Raw genomic sequence first — 16340 nt, 5'->3', positions numbered from 1 at the left:
GAAGAGCAAAATCACATGAGTGAAAATATGTATGCCAACATCAATCACCACATATGCCTCAGTAATAATAAGATTTGGATTATTTTCTGGGCTCTTATGATTGGTTTAACCCCCCCAAGTGGTAGTGACGACCCCCTGTGGCTCATGGACTATTACGTGCTATGTGATTTGATGATTTGAACAACAACACACTCTGCTCCCGCCTAAAGTGGGATGCGGGCCTAATTTGCATAGCAATATCTCTAACGTCATTTCGCCTAGTCAAAACTCTAATTCAAGATATCTATAATTACATTTTGACTAGGCAGAATGAAAGTTGTAGATATCTCCAATTTCAGATATCTCTAATCAAAACTCATTCAAGATATCTATAACTTGATAATAGATATCTACAATCAAATTATGACTATCCCTAACTCCAGTTTGAGATATCTACAACGTCATTTTGACTAGTCAAAATTCTATTTACAGATATCTACTTCGCCTAGTCAAAACTTAATTCAAGATATCTGAAAAGGAACATGTAGATATCTTGAATTGAGGTGAATTAAAGATATCTTCAACTGGAGTTATGACTAGTCAGAATCCAATTGTAGATATCTCTAACTGGAATTACAGATATCTACAATTCAATTGCAGATATCCACTACGGATATCTGCAATTGAATTATATCCGTAATGATAAACCCCATAGAAATGAATGGCAAATGTGGCGTCATTTGTCCTAGGAAGAATGTCTTTGTGGATATCTGAAATGACAATTATGGATAGGAAGAATTCAATTGCGGATATCTAAAATGTTCGTTTTGACTAGGCAAAACTGAATTACAGATATCTGCAATACATATCCAGTCTAGCAGGTAAATGTTAAAATCGCTTGCCATATACTAGCTTCTTGAAATAGGCCCGTTGAACTGGCCTAAAGCCATACGTATATCATCCAATTGCTATACACAGCGGCAGTGACGTAGTCAGCCAAACGAGGAAGTAAACAATCATGGCTACTTTTGCATACTCAGAGAAGTCGACAGTAAAACTCATAATATCAGTTTCTTGTGTGTATGTGTTAGCTATTTTCTTGGGTACAGTCGATGCCTTTCCATCGAGTTACCACAGTCTTCAGGATACTTCAAATAGTCGACACCAAAGAGACATTAGCCCGACTGCAACAACTCAACAGGTTGGTACGGTCACATGATACCAAACATGAAAGTGAACTGTACTAACTAGTAACTTTCCTTTCCGCCCAGTTAACGTTACCGTTAAGTCAGTAGTTTTAGGAGCGTGAAAATGGAAGTGATTTGTTCATTGTGGTCAGTTAGTATAAGGTTTTGTATAACGTCGTGGGTTACAACCATAGACAGTAAAAGGTCAGGCTACAACAACATGAATTTTTGCAAATGTTTACTATGATTCAATGCAGTTGCCGCCGGGTACTGTGGAAAAATAACTCATTTTTACCAACCAGGTCAGGCTTCATCCGGGGGTTGTCGCAGCTGTGGTTATCGTTTCATTGGCTGCATTGGTGGCTGCAATATATATCATTCGGAAATACTGCTTCCCTCAAAAGTAAGACATGCCAGTCATCAAACTTGTGTGTACCACGTCTCTGAACTAATCCGTGACATTATGACTACCCAATTGTTGAGAGGTATGAAAAGTTATGGTTGGTTTTCAGTGATGCCGTATACAGGTATTCAGTCCTGAGACAGATGGAGGAACAACGCACAAGTGCTACCGAGGAGAGCCGACTATCAGAGGAGTCTGACGAGGTAAACTTGTTTTTGGATATTATGGATTCTGAATCTTGATGAACTTGGAGATTAACTTGCAGATGAGTTTACACAGGCTTTCTTATGTCTTGTCTCTCAGGACCTCTTGGAGTAGCCACCACCTATGCCTTCACTCCAAATGGTCTCCACTCCACTACTATTGGCCTTGTTGAATGTGTTCCATTTGATCTGTTCCATTTGACATGATGTAGGCCTACGGTTGACAGGAAACACATGCTCTTGTTACCCCTTATTTTTAGCAGCTGGCATTTTGAAAGAATCACACAGCACTGGTGCTAAATAATGCAAGGCCCACACTTAGACGTAGCCTACACTGAATTGAGGATAACTTTCTGAACGTTTCTGATAACTTCAGGCGCAAAACTTTTCCTCACTTCAATGGAAAAGGTCGCTTTAATAGAAGAAAGTATAGGAATAATAAGAGTATAAGAACAAACCGAGCAGCTCCTGACTATACAAATAGATGATTATTACGTGTGATGGTGTGAGGATTTGTAGAGTCTTATATAGTGGAGATACAAACTCAGGTGGAATGTACAGTGTCGACGAGTATTAACTGCTGTAGGGGTGTGTGTGTGTGTGTGTGTGTGTGTGTGTACGTGTGTGTACATGACTCAGAATTAAGGTATGTCACCAAGTAAGATATCTCAGGTGTAGGTCACTTGTGCTATATGGTACCCTGTTCACACTTAAAAGTGTGTGACAACCATTTTAAGAGCTTATTGTTGATGCTGGATGATGATTACTTTGGTTTTTGCTACCCACACTCCTGCTTTGCATGAAAGGAATATTACCATTGTCAGTGTGACAAAATCAGTCAATATAAATGGGATGGTGAGGGGCACTTGTTTGTGTTTTTGTTTTGTTTGGATTTCATCTAAAAGGACTTGGCTGCACTTTTGTTCGGTTTTGTGGTTTATATCTGTGACTCTTAAGAAAAGAAGTCCAATGTGGTTTTTTTTCCCGCTGATGGAAAACAGTAATCAGATCATTGAAAGCATAAGCTTTGGCTTATGGTTTTAGTCAGTGTCATAATTATTACATATTAAATTATACATAATATGTTACATATTAAATGAGAACATTAGTTTTCATACCAAACACAGTTTTGTAAGGGGGCAAAACTTTATGTTTTTATTGTATACCTCAGTCCACACACACCATTAAACCGCTCAGGGTAATTGTTAGGTTATCAAGTAAACCAAACTAAATATTTTACCTTGTGATACATTCAAATTAAATATGGATTGACTACTAGATGAAAAATACCTTGTTAAAGAATATAAACCATTAAAGGGAAACTGTACATCAATAGGCCTTTGTAAAAATACTGAATTTTCCTCAACAGTTTATAACGAAAAGAATGTGAAATTTTACCTGCTGTGCAATACTTTTGTAATTTCTCATTATAACACTGCATTGTTGTGACATGGATATACATGATCAATAATGACTATTCACTTCACTGCATTTGCAGTTGATTTTGTTGTTGTTGATTGTTTCTAATATGTGCCTTTGTTGATATTGTCTGATGGGTGCCTAATTGTTACATATTTTCTCATTTTAACTTTTTAATGTCTCCAATATGTCAATACAAATGCTCCCACTTAATGAATGTTCTTTTTAACCCAAGAACCTTGTTGTCAGATTACTGCCTATGGGGGGGGGGGGGGGATTATTCAATCTCATAATTTAACATTATGAGATTGAAGCCTTCAAAACATTAGTTGCACATCTCAGCCACCAGGAGGCGTAGCATCACTAGGAAATCACAGGTTCACCGCTCTTTCTCGTTTTTTTTTTTTTCCTTTAGAGAAAGTCGATTGGGGGAGGCGTTTAACACACATGTGACTGGTTTGTTTTATGGGAGGTGACTGTTTTGTATCCTTATTGAGCACTATACCCTGGCTTTGAGATCTTTGGAACACCTAACCAACCCATGGCAATTAGTTGCCTAATAAGTTACTTAAGCTAATTTAAGTAAAACAATTAAATATATATATAAGAGTATGAAAGGTAAGAGCACATTTTAAACATTATCCTCTGTTTATATTTTTTATATTTGTGTGTTTAATCATGCAGGAACCTTGTCAATGACAGTTCATATGTGTTTACATGTGTCATTCTCAGGGTTGTACTTAATCACTGGAATATGTTTGGTCCTTTTCATTGCCTGTTGCATGATTTATGTGCAGAAACCTGACTTACAGCCCGTACACCTGCAAGGTATCTGTCTCCATTTGATTACTGCACACTAAAGAAAGATATGACTGTTTTAAATGGCATAGAATAATTGTTTTAGTTTTGTGAACTACTGAAATATTTTAAAGTTATTGTACTTGAATTTCAGTGTTATTAGTCCAGGCAAACTAACTAATTTTGGAGCCAAAAATAGAAGTAATTGTAAAAGATTTTTTTTCAGCATAGATCATTTCTATGAGGTGTCCAGAACAACATACTAAAAGTCCTAAGAAATCCTAGTTGAGGAAATATGTTTAATTCTCATTAATCCCCCAATGGGGCTATTTTATTCCCTTTACTCCTATCAAAATAAAACTTTATATAAATAAAAATATATAACTTTATATATATATATATATAACATATCCATGAAAAGTAATTTTTTTGTATTACAAGTTTCTTGTACATTAATCCAATATAGGCTACCCAAAATATACCCGCATAGGCTTAATTTTTTCCTTTACTCCTACCAAAATAAAACTTTACACAATGAAAGTCTACATGAAAAGTAAAACATTTTGTATTAGAAGTTTCTTTGAAAATGAATTTGAATATGTAAATGAGCAATATACTAATGGAATATGCCCAAAATACACCCTAATGGGCTTATTTTTTTCTTTACTCCTATCACAATCAATCCTCACACAGTGAAAGTATACATGACAAGTAACATTTTTGTTGTACAAGTTTGTTAGAAAAATCAATTTTAAATATGCAAATGAGCTTAACACTAGGCTTAATTGACTTATGGCAAGTAGAAAAAAAGTTACAAAGATGAAAAATATATAGCAGCTTTGTCCTATAGAAGACCTACGTTACAAAGTTGGAATAAAGTTTCTACGTGAAACGGTTCAAGCTGAATAGCAAAAACCAAGTCATCAGCGAAAGAAGAAGAAGCCTAGGAAGAACAGAACAGTGCATTTCACTGTAAAAACAGGGACCAAATAACTAACACATTCATGTCCATTCAAAGTTAACCTATGTATAAACACAATAAATCTGAAGTCTCTTGCCAAACTTACCTGGGTCAGGTTGAAGGCCTTGCCACAAAAAGACTTATAGTGACCTTAAGAATTGATTGCACAATCTTACCTCCAGTTGCTTTCTAATTTTTTTATTTTATTTGTCTTACCTAATGACATTCCCCCACAGATAACATCAGAAGAAAGTCAGAATAACCATCCCATCTTAGTCATTAGTAACATGGTGAGATTACATTTTGGGCTGGTAGATTTACAAATGATTGGCACCACTTCTGGGCTGGATTCTCATACAATTCTATATATTATTTTTACATAGAGAAGGTTGGCCTCAGGCACTGGAAACAGATACAGTGTGTGTGTGTGTGAATGAGTGTATGTGTGTGTGTGTGTGTGTGTGTGTGAAACAAGTAATACTAGATGAAGTCCGCTGTAGTTGCAAGAAAGGGCCCTTTGTGCTGTAGTCCATCATGAGATGTACAGTATTTTGTTAGCCTAGAAATCTAGACGCACCCTAGCGGCGGCAAATTAATTTGCTCAGCCTGTACGTCTAGGATCAAACCATAGGGATTTCTATTGGCTGACACCGTGGACTTCATCTAATCACAGCGCTCTATTTTGTTAGAGAGTCTTAAGGCGGGCTTAACAGGATAACGACAGTCCTGCGACGGTGAACAACAAGGAAGGTGGCTATGGCGAACGAAGAGCGGTTGTTTGAATCGGCGTTGGCGTCAACTTTGGAGGAGTTGGACTTGTGCTTTTCTTTGAAAGTTGAGCAACACAATGCACTTAAGTCATTCCTTTCGAAGAAGGATGTATTTGCCGTTTTGCCGACCGGATACGGATATGGTCGTAGCGCTGGCCTATTGCATGCCTAGGCAGTTTGAAAGACAATTCTCTGCCCGCCCCTTGGATTAAGCGAGGTGAATGGTTCGATTCCAGACTATACATTTCAATGATATAGGATGGCCCGCCAGGCTAGTATTTTGTAATATCTTTATTCTAAAAATAGGGAGCCACAGAGAAGGGGTCGAGGATCCATGCTGGATTAAAAAAAAAAAAAAAACATAAAAAAATGTTACAAATAAAAAATAAATAAAAAACACAAAAAAACCCTCCCCTATTGTTGCTACCTTGTAGTGGTGGGGAGGCGTGTATGCCTCTGTGACCCTGAAGACTATACCGGCGGGGGTTATATCCCTGGCAGGTACTACCAAGCCAGGCAGTTTTCAGTTTAGAGGCCAGTCTAGGCCGATGTGTTTGTCATACATATGAATGGTGTTTCTGCCTATGCAAATTGTTACATATTCAATAAGTGTGGAGCTCATGCATATTCAAATTCATGCAGCTGTGCATATTCAAATTAATTTCAAAAGAAACTTGTAATACAAAAAAAGTTAAAGGAGAATTCCGGTGTGATATTGACCTAAAGTGTATTGAAACATGATACCGAGTGTGAACGTATGTCTCATAGCCCATCTCGGCTTGTCCCCTGCACTCCAAAATCTGGCGCTAGTTAGCCGATGCTACCAACAGCTTTTTCAATAGTGGTGCTTCGGCATCGGGCTAGCCATGCAAATAAATCACTGTTTTACACCCATTTACGAGGCTCAATGTATCTTCACACTTCATTGGTAGACTTCTGAGGGCCCTGACATTTAAAACGAGACATTGAGAACTTTGGTAAGTCGAGCAACGAGTAAGAATGAACTGGTATGATAAGGAATCAGATTCCAAAAATAATTTAGTGGAAATGCATGGATTCCAGTTGCTGCTACTGGAAGAAACTGGAATCCATGCATTTCCACTGAATTATTTTTGGAATCTGATCCCTTATCATAGCTGTTCATTCTTACTCGTTGCTCGACTTATCATGACTAAATTCAAGATGGCTGCAAACGCTAAACTTCGTAAAGATACTCTCTGTATAAATCGTCTTGTAAGTAAACTACCAGTGCTTTTTCAAAGTTCTCAATGTCTCGTTTTAAATGTCAGGGCCCTCGGAAGTCTACCAATGAAGTGTGGAGATACATTGAGCCTCGTAAATGGGTGTAAAACAGTGATTTATTTGCATGGCTAGCCCGATGCCGAAGCACCACTATTGAAAAAGCTGTTGGTAGCATCGGCTAACTAGCGCCAGATTTTGGAGTGCAGGGGACAAGCCGAGATGGGCTATGAGACATATGTTCACACTCGGTATCATGTTTCAATACACTTTAGGTCAATATCACACCGGAATTCTCCTTTAAGTTTCATGTATACTTATACTATGTAAAGTTTTATTGTGGTAAGAGCAAAGGAAAAAATTAAGTCTATTTGGGTGTATTTTGCATATTCGATTAGTGTAGGCCTATAGCTAATTTGCATATTACAATTTTTTTTTATTTTCATGGATATGTTCATTGTGTAAAGTTGCATTTTGATAGGAGTAAAGGAAAAAATAGCCCCATTGGTTAGCATTGTTGCCTGATCTTAATTGTCACACATCTCGGATTGATGAGAATTTAACATAATTTCCTCAACTAGGATATCTTAGGACTTTTAGGACACTGCTTTACCTGGACTATATGGTTAGGTTAGTAGTGTAGTCTTAAATGCTAAATCAAATGCAAAACCCATGTTTATCCTGCCCATGCTGGATACATAGTAGCCATTAAGCTAAACATGTCCATTTATTCATTTGGCAGAGGAGTTTATCCATATACTTACAGCAATAGAATAACATTTAATCATTTTAACATTTCATCTACACAAATACAGCAATAGAATAACATTTAACAGAGCAGAGGAGACTGGCTGGGAATTACCACTGCATCTGTCAATACTAGTACTAGGATTAGAGTGCGGTTCGGTCCGACAGAGTTGCGTCCGAACCCGACCCGAGTCCGACGCAGATGAGGCCTCAGTTATTCCCATGCTAGTGATTAAACGTTCACGTTTGTGGATAGCCTGTCTTTTAGCCCATTAAACGGAACAAATTAAATTGTCTACAGAATCAGATAAGCGTGCACGCACGCAGGTCACACACAACGCACTAACACAAGAGGCCCACACAGCAGTAGACTCCTAGGCGGATCCGCCTTCAAGTCGGCAAACCCGCGTGACTGTCGCATTCGTTTTGGTGCCGCACAGAGGATCAGCTCCGCCTTCAGGCGGCCCCGTAAATTCTACTGTCAAACAGCGGATCCTGAGTGGACCCTTGTCGGATCCGCGGGCGCGGACGCGCCTATACTGTAACGGTTGAACATGACTGTACACCAAGAGCCAAGAAGAGTCATACTAGTGGATATTTTCTTTGCTGGGACACGGTTGCGCTGAACCCTCTCGAGTAAGTGATATTTATTAATATATTGCGACATTCACAATAGCTAAACATTGGCCTTTGTGGTTTTATAATCATCATGTTTATTGATTGTAATGACGTTGTTTGATATTAGGACTAACGTTAACGTTAGTGCAACCAGAGACGTTGTCATTTTGTGCAACAGTTTGTGCAAAGTTAACGTTATTGTTAGCTGTGATGCTCATATGAGTCTGTAGCCTATCTGATTTAAAATGGGATAGCAATTTCGGCAGAATATGTTATGGTAGTGTGATTTAAAAAACATACATTGTTATTTAACATTAGTCTGGTCTTGTCTGTTTTAATGTGTAGCTGTTGTCCATATAGTGCTACTATGCTAGCGGCATATAGCTGCTAGCTAGCATGCTGCTAGGCGCAATTGCATAAGTTATTGCTAATGTCTATTAGTGCTATACATATATTGAAATCACGTTTGCGATGCAAACCTTGATTAAGGTGATACTGGCACTGGTATTTCAGTCAATGAAGTCAGTGAAGCACTCGTCTGCTATGATAGCTACCTACAACTTTAGCATGTTGACTCACTGATAATGGTTTAGCCCTAGCCTCTAGCTAGCTGTGCATTAACTTTTGCATTTTGCCAAGTTTGGAATCATAACATTACGTAACTTTAGTTTCTATCTGCCATCTTTGTAATGAAAGCCTCGGCATTTTAATCGCTGTTTAAGTCGGTTCAGACAACTATTGGCATCTGTTTGTGATTTATTATGCTAACGTAACTTAACTGTATGGAACTTGGTCCCCATCTTCTATTTTGTTTGTTCTGCAGCGTCAACTTTTATCGGCTGGATTCTAGCATCTAACGTTACGATTGCCTCTGTTGGGTTTGCTTGATCAAGTAATACTTTCTGGGTTGTTAAAATGTAATGTGAACACATTCCCGTAGCATTCCAAAATAGACCAGAGATGCTTGTACTATATGTATATTTGGAAATTTTGGGATTGCAATAACCATAATGATATCGTTATGTAACAGCCATCGTTTCGGGGACTCTGATGACCGTGAAGAGCCAGAAAATGGTGACTTTGCATCTCTGAGGTACCTTCCAACTCGCCTGGTATATCAGTTGAAGCCTCAAGCCCAAGCCTATTGCACTGGCAAAGTAAGTAATACTCTCTTAACATTGAAATAACTAAATCATAATATTAATATTAGAGATATGGTTAACATTCTTAGTGCTAAAGACATTCCCCTCTCTTTGTATCTATTCCTCCAGCTCCACCATGTCGCCGAGTGCCAGGCAGCCGAGTCACTACCCCTCAACCTGGAGAAAACTGTTAAGGTAAAGACTGATCTCTGAAATAATATTGAATACAGTGGCCCCATCTATATTAACACAGCAGTAGTCACTGCATTTCAGATCAACAGATTGCATCTGCATTACCATCTCAGATTTTCTGCATACTTTATCCATTACTTTCAAAATCTCAGCCAAATATTTTGTCAGTTAAAACATCTGCATTCATGCAATATTGCCTGAAAAGTTCATTCATTATTATCAGATTGTATTGAAACACATTGATTTCAATGTCAATCCATTCATGGAGTTGATATAGATAGTGCATACCAAAATGTTGAAACATACAAATTCATGTCCAGCATGACCAGAGATTTGATTTTGTTTGCCATTGTTTGGCCCTGTAGCTCTCAGCCTACCATGGTTAACAGTTCACAACCATTTATCTCCCTTAGCACCTCACCATGGGGCAGGACCGCAACACTCTTCACCACCTCAACTCCCTGCACCTGCACCTGCATTTAACATACGGAGAGTTACTCAAGGTAGGGACTGATCTCTGAAATATTAGTGAATAGAAAGGCCCCATGTGTATTATCAGTCATGGTTAACAGATAACTACCATTTAATACAATTTTTTTCCCCCTCTCGCACACCACCCACCTCACTATGGGCCAGGAACGGCAGTCCCTCCTCAACTCCCTCCACCCCCACACCAGCCCTCAACGTGCAGCGAACAGAGGAGCTTTGTAAGTCATGTTTCTTTTTAAATTTAATCTCCTTAATACCTATCTCATATATTGTATTGTGTAGGCATACTTGGCTTTGGATGCTACATACCATAAACATAAACATATCTGTCTGTTTGATTACAGGTGCTGTGAGGAAAAACATGGTGACACGGTCTGCCACGGACACTGAGGTCACCAAACACGCAATCAGGTGTTTCAACCGGCGGTGGATCGGGCAACGAGGAGATGTGTTCCGCCTCCATCCACACAAATGGAGTAATAGGAGAAATAAGCATTAAACAATCTTTTTATTGAACTTCTTGTCATTCACCAGTTATTCATTTTCTGATATTTTAGCTGTGCATAGCGCAGTATTTCATTGAAGTTGTAGCCTATTAGATAAAATATTTCATGTCTGCACTGACCTAGGCCTATAAAGCACTAAATTAGGTTTTGACCACAAAATGAATGTAAAGTAGCCTAGGCAATGTAGGCTACTTAACAAAAACAGAATAGCTTATAACCTGTAACTTTCCATAAATGTCCATTTTATATTTCCATTGAGTAGTGATCACGTTTGTACAGTAAATTGATGTCTTGACTTAAGCCTTTTCTGTTAGGTTTATTGACAGTATTGTTAAGTTAAAAATATGAGGCAATGCAGATTAATCGTAGGCCTATATTGCTGTAGTAGCCTAGTGATAGTTTTACTTTTATCCTATAGTTGCCTAGTTTTATCCTACAGCAAGAACAGAAGGAATTTTGAAAATGAGATAAACGGGTCCAAAACGGACCCGGGCCAGATGAGCCTTTGAGTCCGTTGCGGGTCCGCGGCGGATGTATGTATCAATTTGCGGATCCCAAACGGACCCGCCGCGGAGGTAAGGTTTTAATCGCGGATGCGGAGTGGATGCAGTGCGGAGCCACGGCGGGTCCGCGATTCGCCTTCGTAGCGGATCCGTTCCTGAGAGCATCTGGACTCCGATACGGGTCCGTTTCGCGGGTCCGTTCCGGAAGGCGTCATACCTCCGCGGCGGATCCGCCGCGGAGTCCTTTTGCTGTGTGGGCGCCCAAGCAAGCATAGCCTATTGAAATAGAATTCTAGTCTTACCATTGACGAAAAGTCTTGAAATGAACTCCGACAGTGAAACTACAGTGCCTCTGTCACTGATCCATATGCAGCATCAACGTTAATTGGGGCAACTCGAGAAAATCCTCATCCAGTTGAACGAGACGACCTTATAGCCTACCGGTATGTCTACCACAGTATGCAACGCAAATAATGCAAATAATCTTAAAATCTCCTGATAGGCTAACAACTTTTTTTTAACGTCACCCAAGACATGCCGCCTGAAATGCACATGCGTTGTTGTCACGGCTAGCCTACATAAACAAATCTTGCACACAGGAAGGAAGAGGTTAGGTCTTTTTTTACATTTTACTTTATTCTCAAAAAACAAACGTTTGGATCACGTAAAGCAGACCTGTTGGTTAGGCCTACCCAACATAATAAGCAATTTTAAATGTAAAGCTTCCAATGCATATCGCCCCCATGTGTCCGAACCGAACCCGACTATAATTTCTAAATATTTGTCCGAACTCGGACACGTCGGGCTCGGGTCGGGTAGCCACACTCTAGGATAGGACAGCCGAGGAGGGAAGTAGAGAAGAGGGAGGTGGGAACAGCGCCCCTGCTCCGATGGGACTTGGCAGAGAGCAGAGCCATAGAGTGGCTCTGGCAGAGAGCTAAACTCTCAAGGTGGAATTTGCATACGCAGGATGACTATGGCTGCTGTCGGGGGGGGGGAAACCTTGTAACACCATATTTATTTATTTATTTTTTGTTTGAAATATTTTCACAATACAAGACCCCCCCCCCCCCCCCCCCATGTTTTATCAATGTATTTGGAGCTAAGAGCTTTCCACCCGACACCAGCGCTATACCGAAAAGAGCCCCTTGATTAATGCAAAAGTAAGGGAAGTTCTATTATTATTGTACTATTAGCCTACTGGGTCTGTTTTTATTCCATCATCACATTCCTAGACACTTAAAATCAAAAGCCGTCTCTGCCAATAGCCTACAATTAAAGTGGATCATGATCGGATCATCTGTTAGGCTAAGTCAAAACAGATGTCCAGATCAACACAAATGGTTTAAAGAACACAAAGTCAAGCCTTCACTAAGTATAAATACTCTTTTGATCCCGTGAGGGAAATTTGGTCTCTGCATTTATCCCAATTCATGAAACACACTCAGCACACAGTGGACACACAGTAAGTGAAGACTAATCCCGGCGCAGTGAGCTGTCTGCAACAACAGCGGCGCTCGGGGAGCAGTGAGTTAGGTGCCTTGCTCAAGGCCGTTCTTACAGGTCGGGGTTCGAACCGGCAGGCGGCAACCCTCCGGTTACAAGTCCGAAGTGCTAACCAGTAGGCCACGGCTGCCCTACTACTACTGCCATCTCAGTCCCCTAATCTGAACTCTCAGAAAACTTGTGGGGTGATCTGAAGTGAAGAATGCAGTAGCAAGGAATCTGGACTGGAGAATGCTTAATGTAGCCTATAGGGATCCCTTGCGGTAGGCTATGGCCTATATGTCACAGGTGAAAACTACAGGATCTGTTTATTGGCCTCTTGATGGCCACTTAATTTCACTGCTGGTTACAATGTTTTACAAATGAGGAACAAATAATTTAGTAATAGTTTACGAATGCTTACGAAATGCTTAATAGTGTGTAGTTATTATAACATGTTACCAAAGTATTATAGGCTAGTATGTTAGGACATAGCCTAGCCGAGTTTCCAGAGCTATAGATCTGTTATTTGGTCTGCAGCAGGCAATTCTTACAATGTTTCAAACTTTGGTCCAGTTCGTTTTCACACACACACTATTTCTAGGCGGACGTGGGAATTGAGCAGACAGCTCCCTCAGGTCTTTCTTCCCACTATTTCGTTGTAGGCTACCCCTCAAAAAATACTTGTAGCCTAGGCTACTTCTGAATAGGCCTAGCCTACTTCTGTATTTCTAAAACCAAGTACTTCAGTACTTCAACTTAAGTAAAAATCTGACTCAGCGACTTTCATTTGTATTGGAGTAATATTTGACATGGTGTATATATAGCCTACTTCCAATAAGTAAAGGTATAGTAGGCTACTTCGTCCACCTCTGCACATGATAGGAATGTGGTAGGGTTATGTCTTCCACTCCACTCTGAGTTCATTAGAACTGCTGTCATGGTAACAGGTGTATAGGTTGGGAAACACATTTGGAAGTTATATGTATGTAATATGATGCTGTTGTTTCGTCCTGATTTTCATTTTTGTATTTTCATTTGACTTGTTCTTCCAGGCAATGTAAATCCAATCTTGAAATGCCCCTCACATAAAGGCTGCACCTTCGACCAGTTTGCATTTTACATCAGGAGTGGGGTGGCTAATGTGGTGCCACCAAAGATCTGCTTTCAAGGCAAAGTGTAGGCTAACATATTGCATTACTACTAGTGACATTTCTATTATCATATGGGTTCCTAGGGTGACTTTTTGTAAAGACATTAACACAACTTTTTGTTTCTCTTAGCATCATAAGTGCAGCAAATATGAACACAGGCCCAGGTTTAAACATTGCGCTGTTGGATAGTGAGTGCCTTAGATTCCCTTCTCTATAAATTATGTGAATCCTATTTGCCGTGCATTCAATTGTCCGAAGATGTGTTTCCACTGTAATGGTCATCACCCGTTACTGTGTGTTGTTAATTAAATATAATCTAGTAAATAAAATAGTAATCCAGATTTCAGTTGATAATCACAATATATATATTATCTGCCCTTCACCTCTGTTTTTATGATTATCCTAGTTGAGGCACACAAAACTTCTGCAACTTGCTGTAATTCAGTAATTTCTGTTTTCCTTAGATAAAACTGGCAACGTTGTGAGCAGTGAGTTCCACTTCCAAGGTACTAATGCTTTCTCTATCTGCTTTCTTTATCATCAATATACGTAAAGGGAATGCAATTGTCCTATACAAATTGATGAACAGATGTTCATGTTTTCTTTTTTGAAATAGTGCTCAATAGTCTTACATAGCCCTGTTATTCCCCTTTTTGTATTATTCTATCTAATCTAACTTAGTCACGTCAACACAGTGCATTTCCCACCCGCGTTAAACTCAAAATATAACAACAACCATGAGTATTTATCTGTATCTCATCTAGTTATCTACTTACTATTGACTTCTAACATGGTTTCAAGCCCCTTACCTGTAAACATATATGAAAATGGCAACAGGTGAATAAATCGTGCTCACTCCAATCTCCATCGGCTATGCATCTGAATAGCGCCAGGTCATAGGCCAGAAAGTACTTTTCAAAAATAAATAGTTTACCCTTGTTCTATTATTTATACAGGTTAGTAATCTGTCTTTTCCTAATCCATTCTACTATTTATACTGTCATGAACAAACAATCAACATTTTTAACAAAAACAATATTTGCGGTTGCTACATGTGACCTACAAACTGTACAAAATGTTAAAAATATTTATTTCTATGAGATTTTCCTTTTTCTCAAAATAAATGTACTTCCCTTCGATGTTGGATTTTTCCTCATTTGTTTCATTATAAATCACCAACAGATTATTTTTCATACCGGTTTTTAGTCAACTTTAGCAGAGGTGCCAATAATTCTGGAGGATACTGTACATGAAGCAACTTCTTGAGCAATGTCGCTGGAGCAACCACATAACTGGTTCCACTAAAGTTCAATGGGAAATTGCCAAAACGGCAATACTCAAAACAGCAGTATTGCCCAGCATTGTTCAAAAAAGTAGCTTGTGTATCATTAGCTTTAGAATTAACATTTAGCAATATCAATTAGTACTGGTAATCATCGTCACTTTTGTTCCTAAAGAATCAGATTTGCTGGACTTTCTGAGAGGAATTATGCCGGGACATATCATACTCATCGCTTCATATGACAATCCAGCATCCATGCAAGTTCTATACTCTTATTTCTTTTTTCTAATTCTCTCTAACTTACAACCATGCAATTATTCTGTGTTAAAATGATCAATTTCTTGTCGTTTCTAAGGCTGACAGGTGAAATCCGTGAGATCTTTATGGGACTTGGAAGCTCCATTATTCAAAGAGTAGGAGCTCGTGATAGTTGGGTCTTTGCGGTTCAGAAGGGTTCGAAAGAAAGACCATTTGAAAAGGTACATTTCTCATTTTTCAATTATTTCATTAGTTTCATATCAAGCCTTCTAAAGCCGTTGTATTCATTGATCTCTGTAATCACATCAGTTTTTTTCAGAGATGTTTTTGTTGCCCGTTTAATAGGCTGCCAGTTAGTTCATTATTTCATTATCATGATCTTCATCTTCACTGCATTGCAGTACATTCCTAATGATGAGAAGACCAACACATACAAGGAGTGGACCGACTATATAGAACTGTCAGGATGCCTTTCCAAGAGGATCTGAGAGAACTTCCCTTTGGTGACGCCAACATCTATTATAGCTTCCAGGCATCCACCAAAATAAACTGAAATGGACATTGTTTACAAACTTGCAAAATGATGAGTGCAAAAGAAATGTGCTTAAATGTGAATGTTTCATGTAGGGCTGTCAAAATAACTGATTAATTTCGATTAATTAATTTGAGAACTTGAGCAAGGCACCTAACCCCTCACTGCTCCCTGAGCATCGCTGTTGTTGCAGACAGCTCACTGCGCCGGGATTAGTGTGTGTGCTTCACCTCACTGTGTGTTCACTGTGTGCTGAGTGTGTTTCACTAATTCACGGATTGGGATAAATGCAGAGACCAAATTTCCCTCACAGGATCAAAAGAGTATATATACTTATATATACACTTATACTCTGTGGTGGCCAATCCATGTGTGAAAATGATGTCTAACACTCCCTGAACCACTCTTTCACAATTTGAGCTTAATGAATCCTGGCATTGTCATTTTGGAATATGCCTGTGCCATCAGGTAAG

At 39.1% G+C, this 16340-nt stretch overlaps 1 protein-coding gene across 3 annotated transcripts; it reads left to right on the top strand.

Annotated features, from left to right (window-relative positions):
- Nucleotides 1–971: 971 nt before the first annotated feature.
- Nucleotides 972–15938, top strand: si:dkeyp-67f1.2 (uncharacterized protein LOC556106 homolog). 3 transcript variants are annotated; one of them, XM_042089419.1, is made up of 11 exons: nt 972–1180; nt 1469–1569; nt 1679–1772; nt 3607–3809; nt 3924–4019; nt 13697–13820; nt 13925–13983; nt 14260–14301; nt 15253–15334; nt 15433–15556; nt 15737–15938. In XM_042089419.1, the coding sequence occupies exons 4-11, from the start codon at nt 3803–3805 to the stop codon at nt 15821–15823; spliced, it is 621 nt and encodes a 206-aa protein (XP_041945353.1). In that variant the 5' UTR covers nt 972–1180; nt 1469–1569; nt 1679–1772; nt 3607–3802; the 3' UTR covers nt 15824–15938. The 3 variants fall into 3 exon arrangements, with proteins under 3 accessions (XP_041945353.1, XP_041945354.1, XP_041945352.1); XM_042089420.1 differs by lacking the exon at nt 972–1180 and adding an exon at nt 1193–1370; XM_042089418.1 differs by lacking the exons at nt 972–1180; nt 1469–1569; nt 1679–1772; nt 3607–3809 and having other exon boundaries at nt 3822–4019.
- Nucleotides 15939–16340: the final 402 nt, after the last annotated feature.

Source organism: Alosa sapidissima, chromosome 4 (genome assembly GCF_018492685.1).
Source record: "Alosa sapidissima isolate fAloSap1 chromosome 4, fAloSap1.pri, whole genome shotgun sequence".
NCBI classification, from domain to species: Eukaryota; Metazoa; Chordata; class Actinopteri; order Clupeiformes; family Clupeidae; genus Alosa; species Alosa sapidissima.
This window is presented reverse-complemented; position numbering and strand designations above follow the sequence as displayed.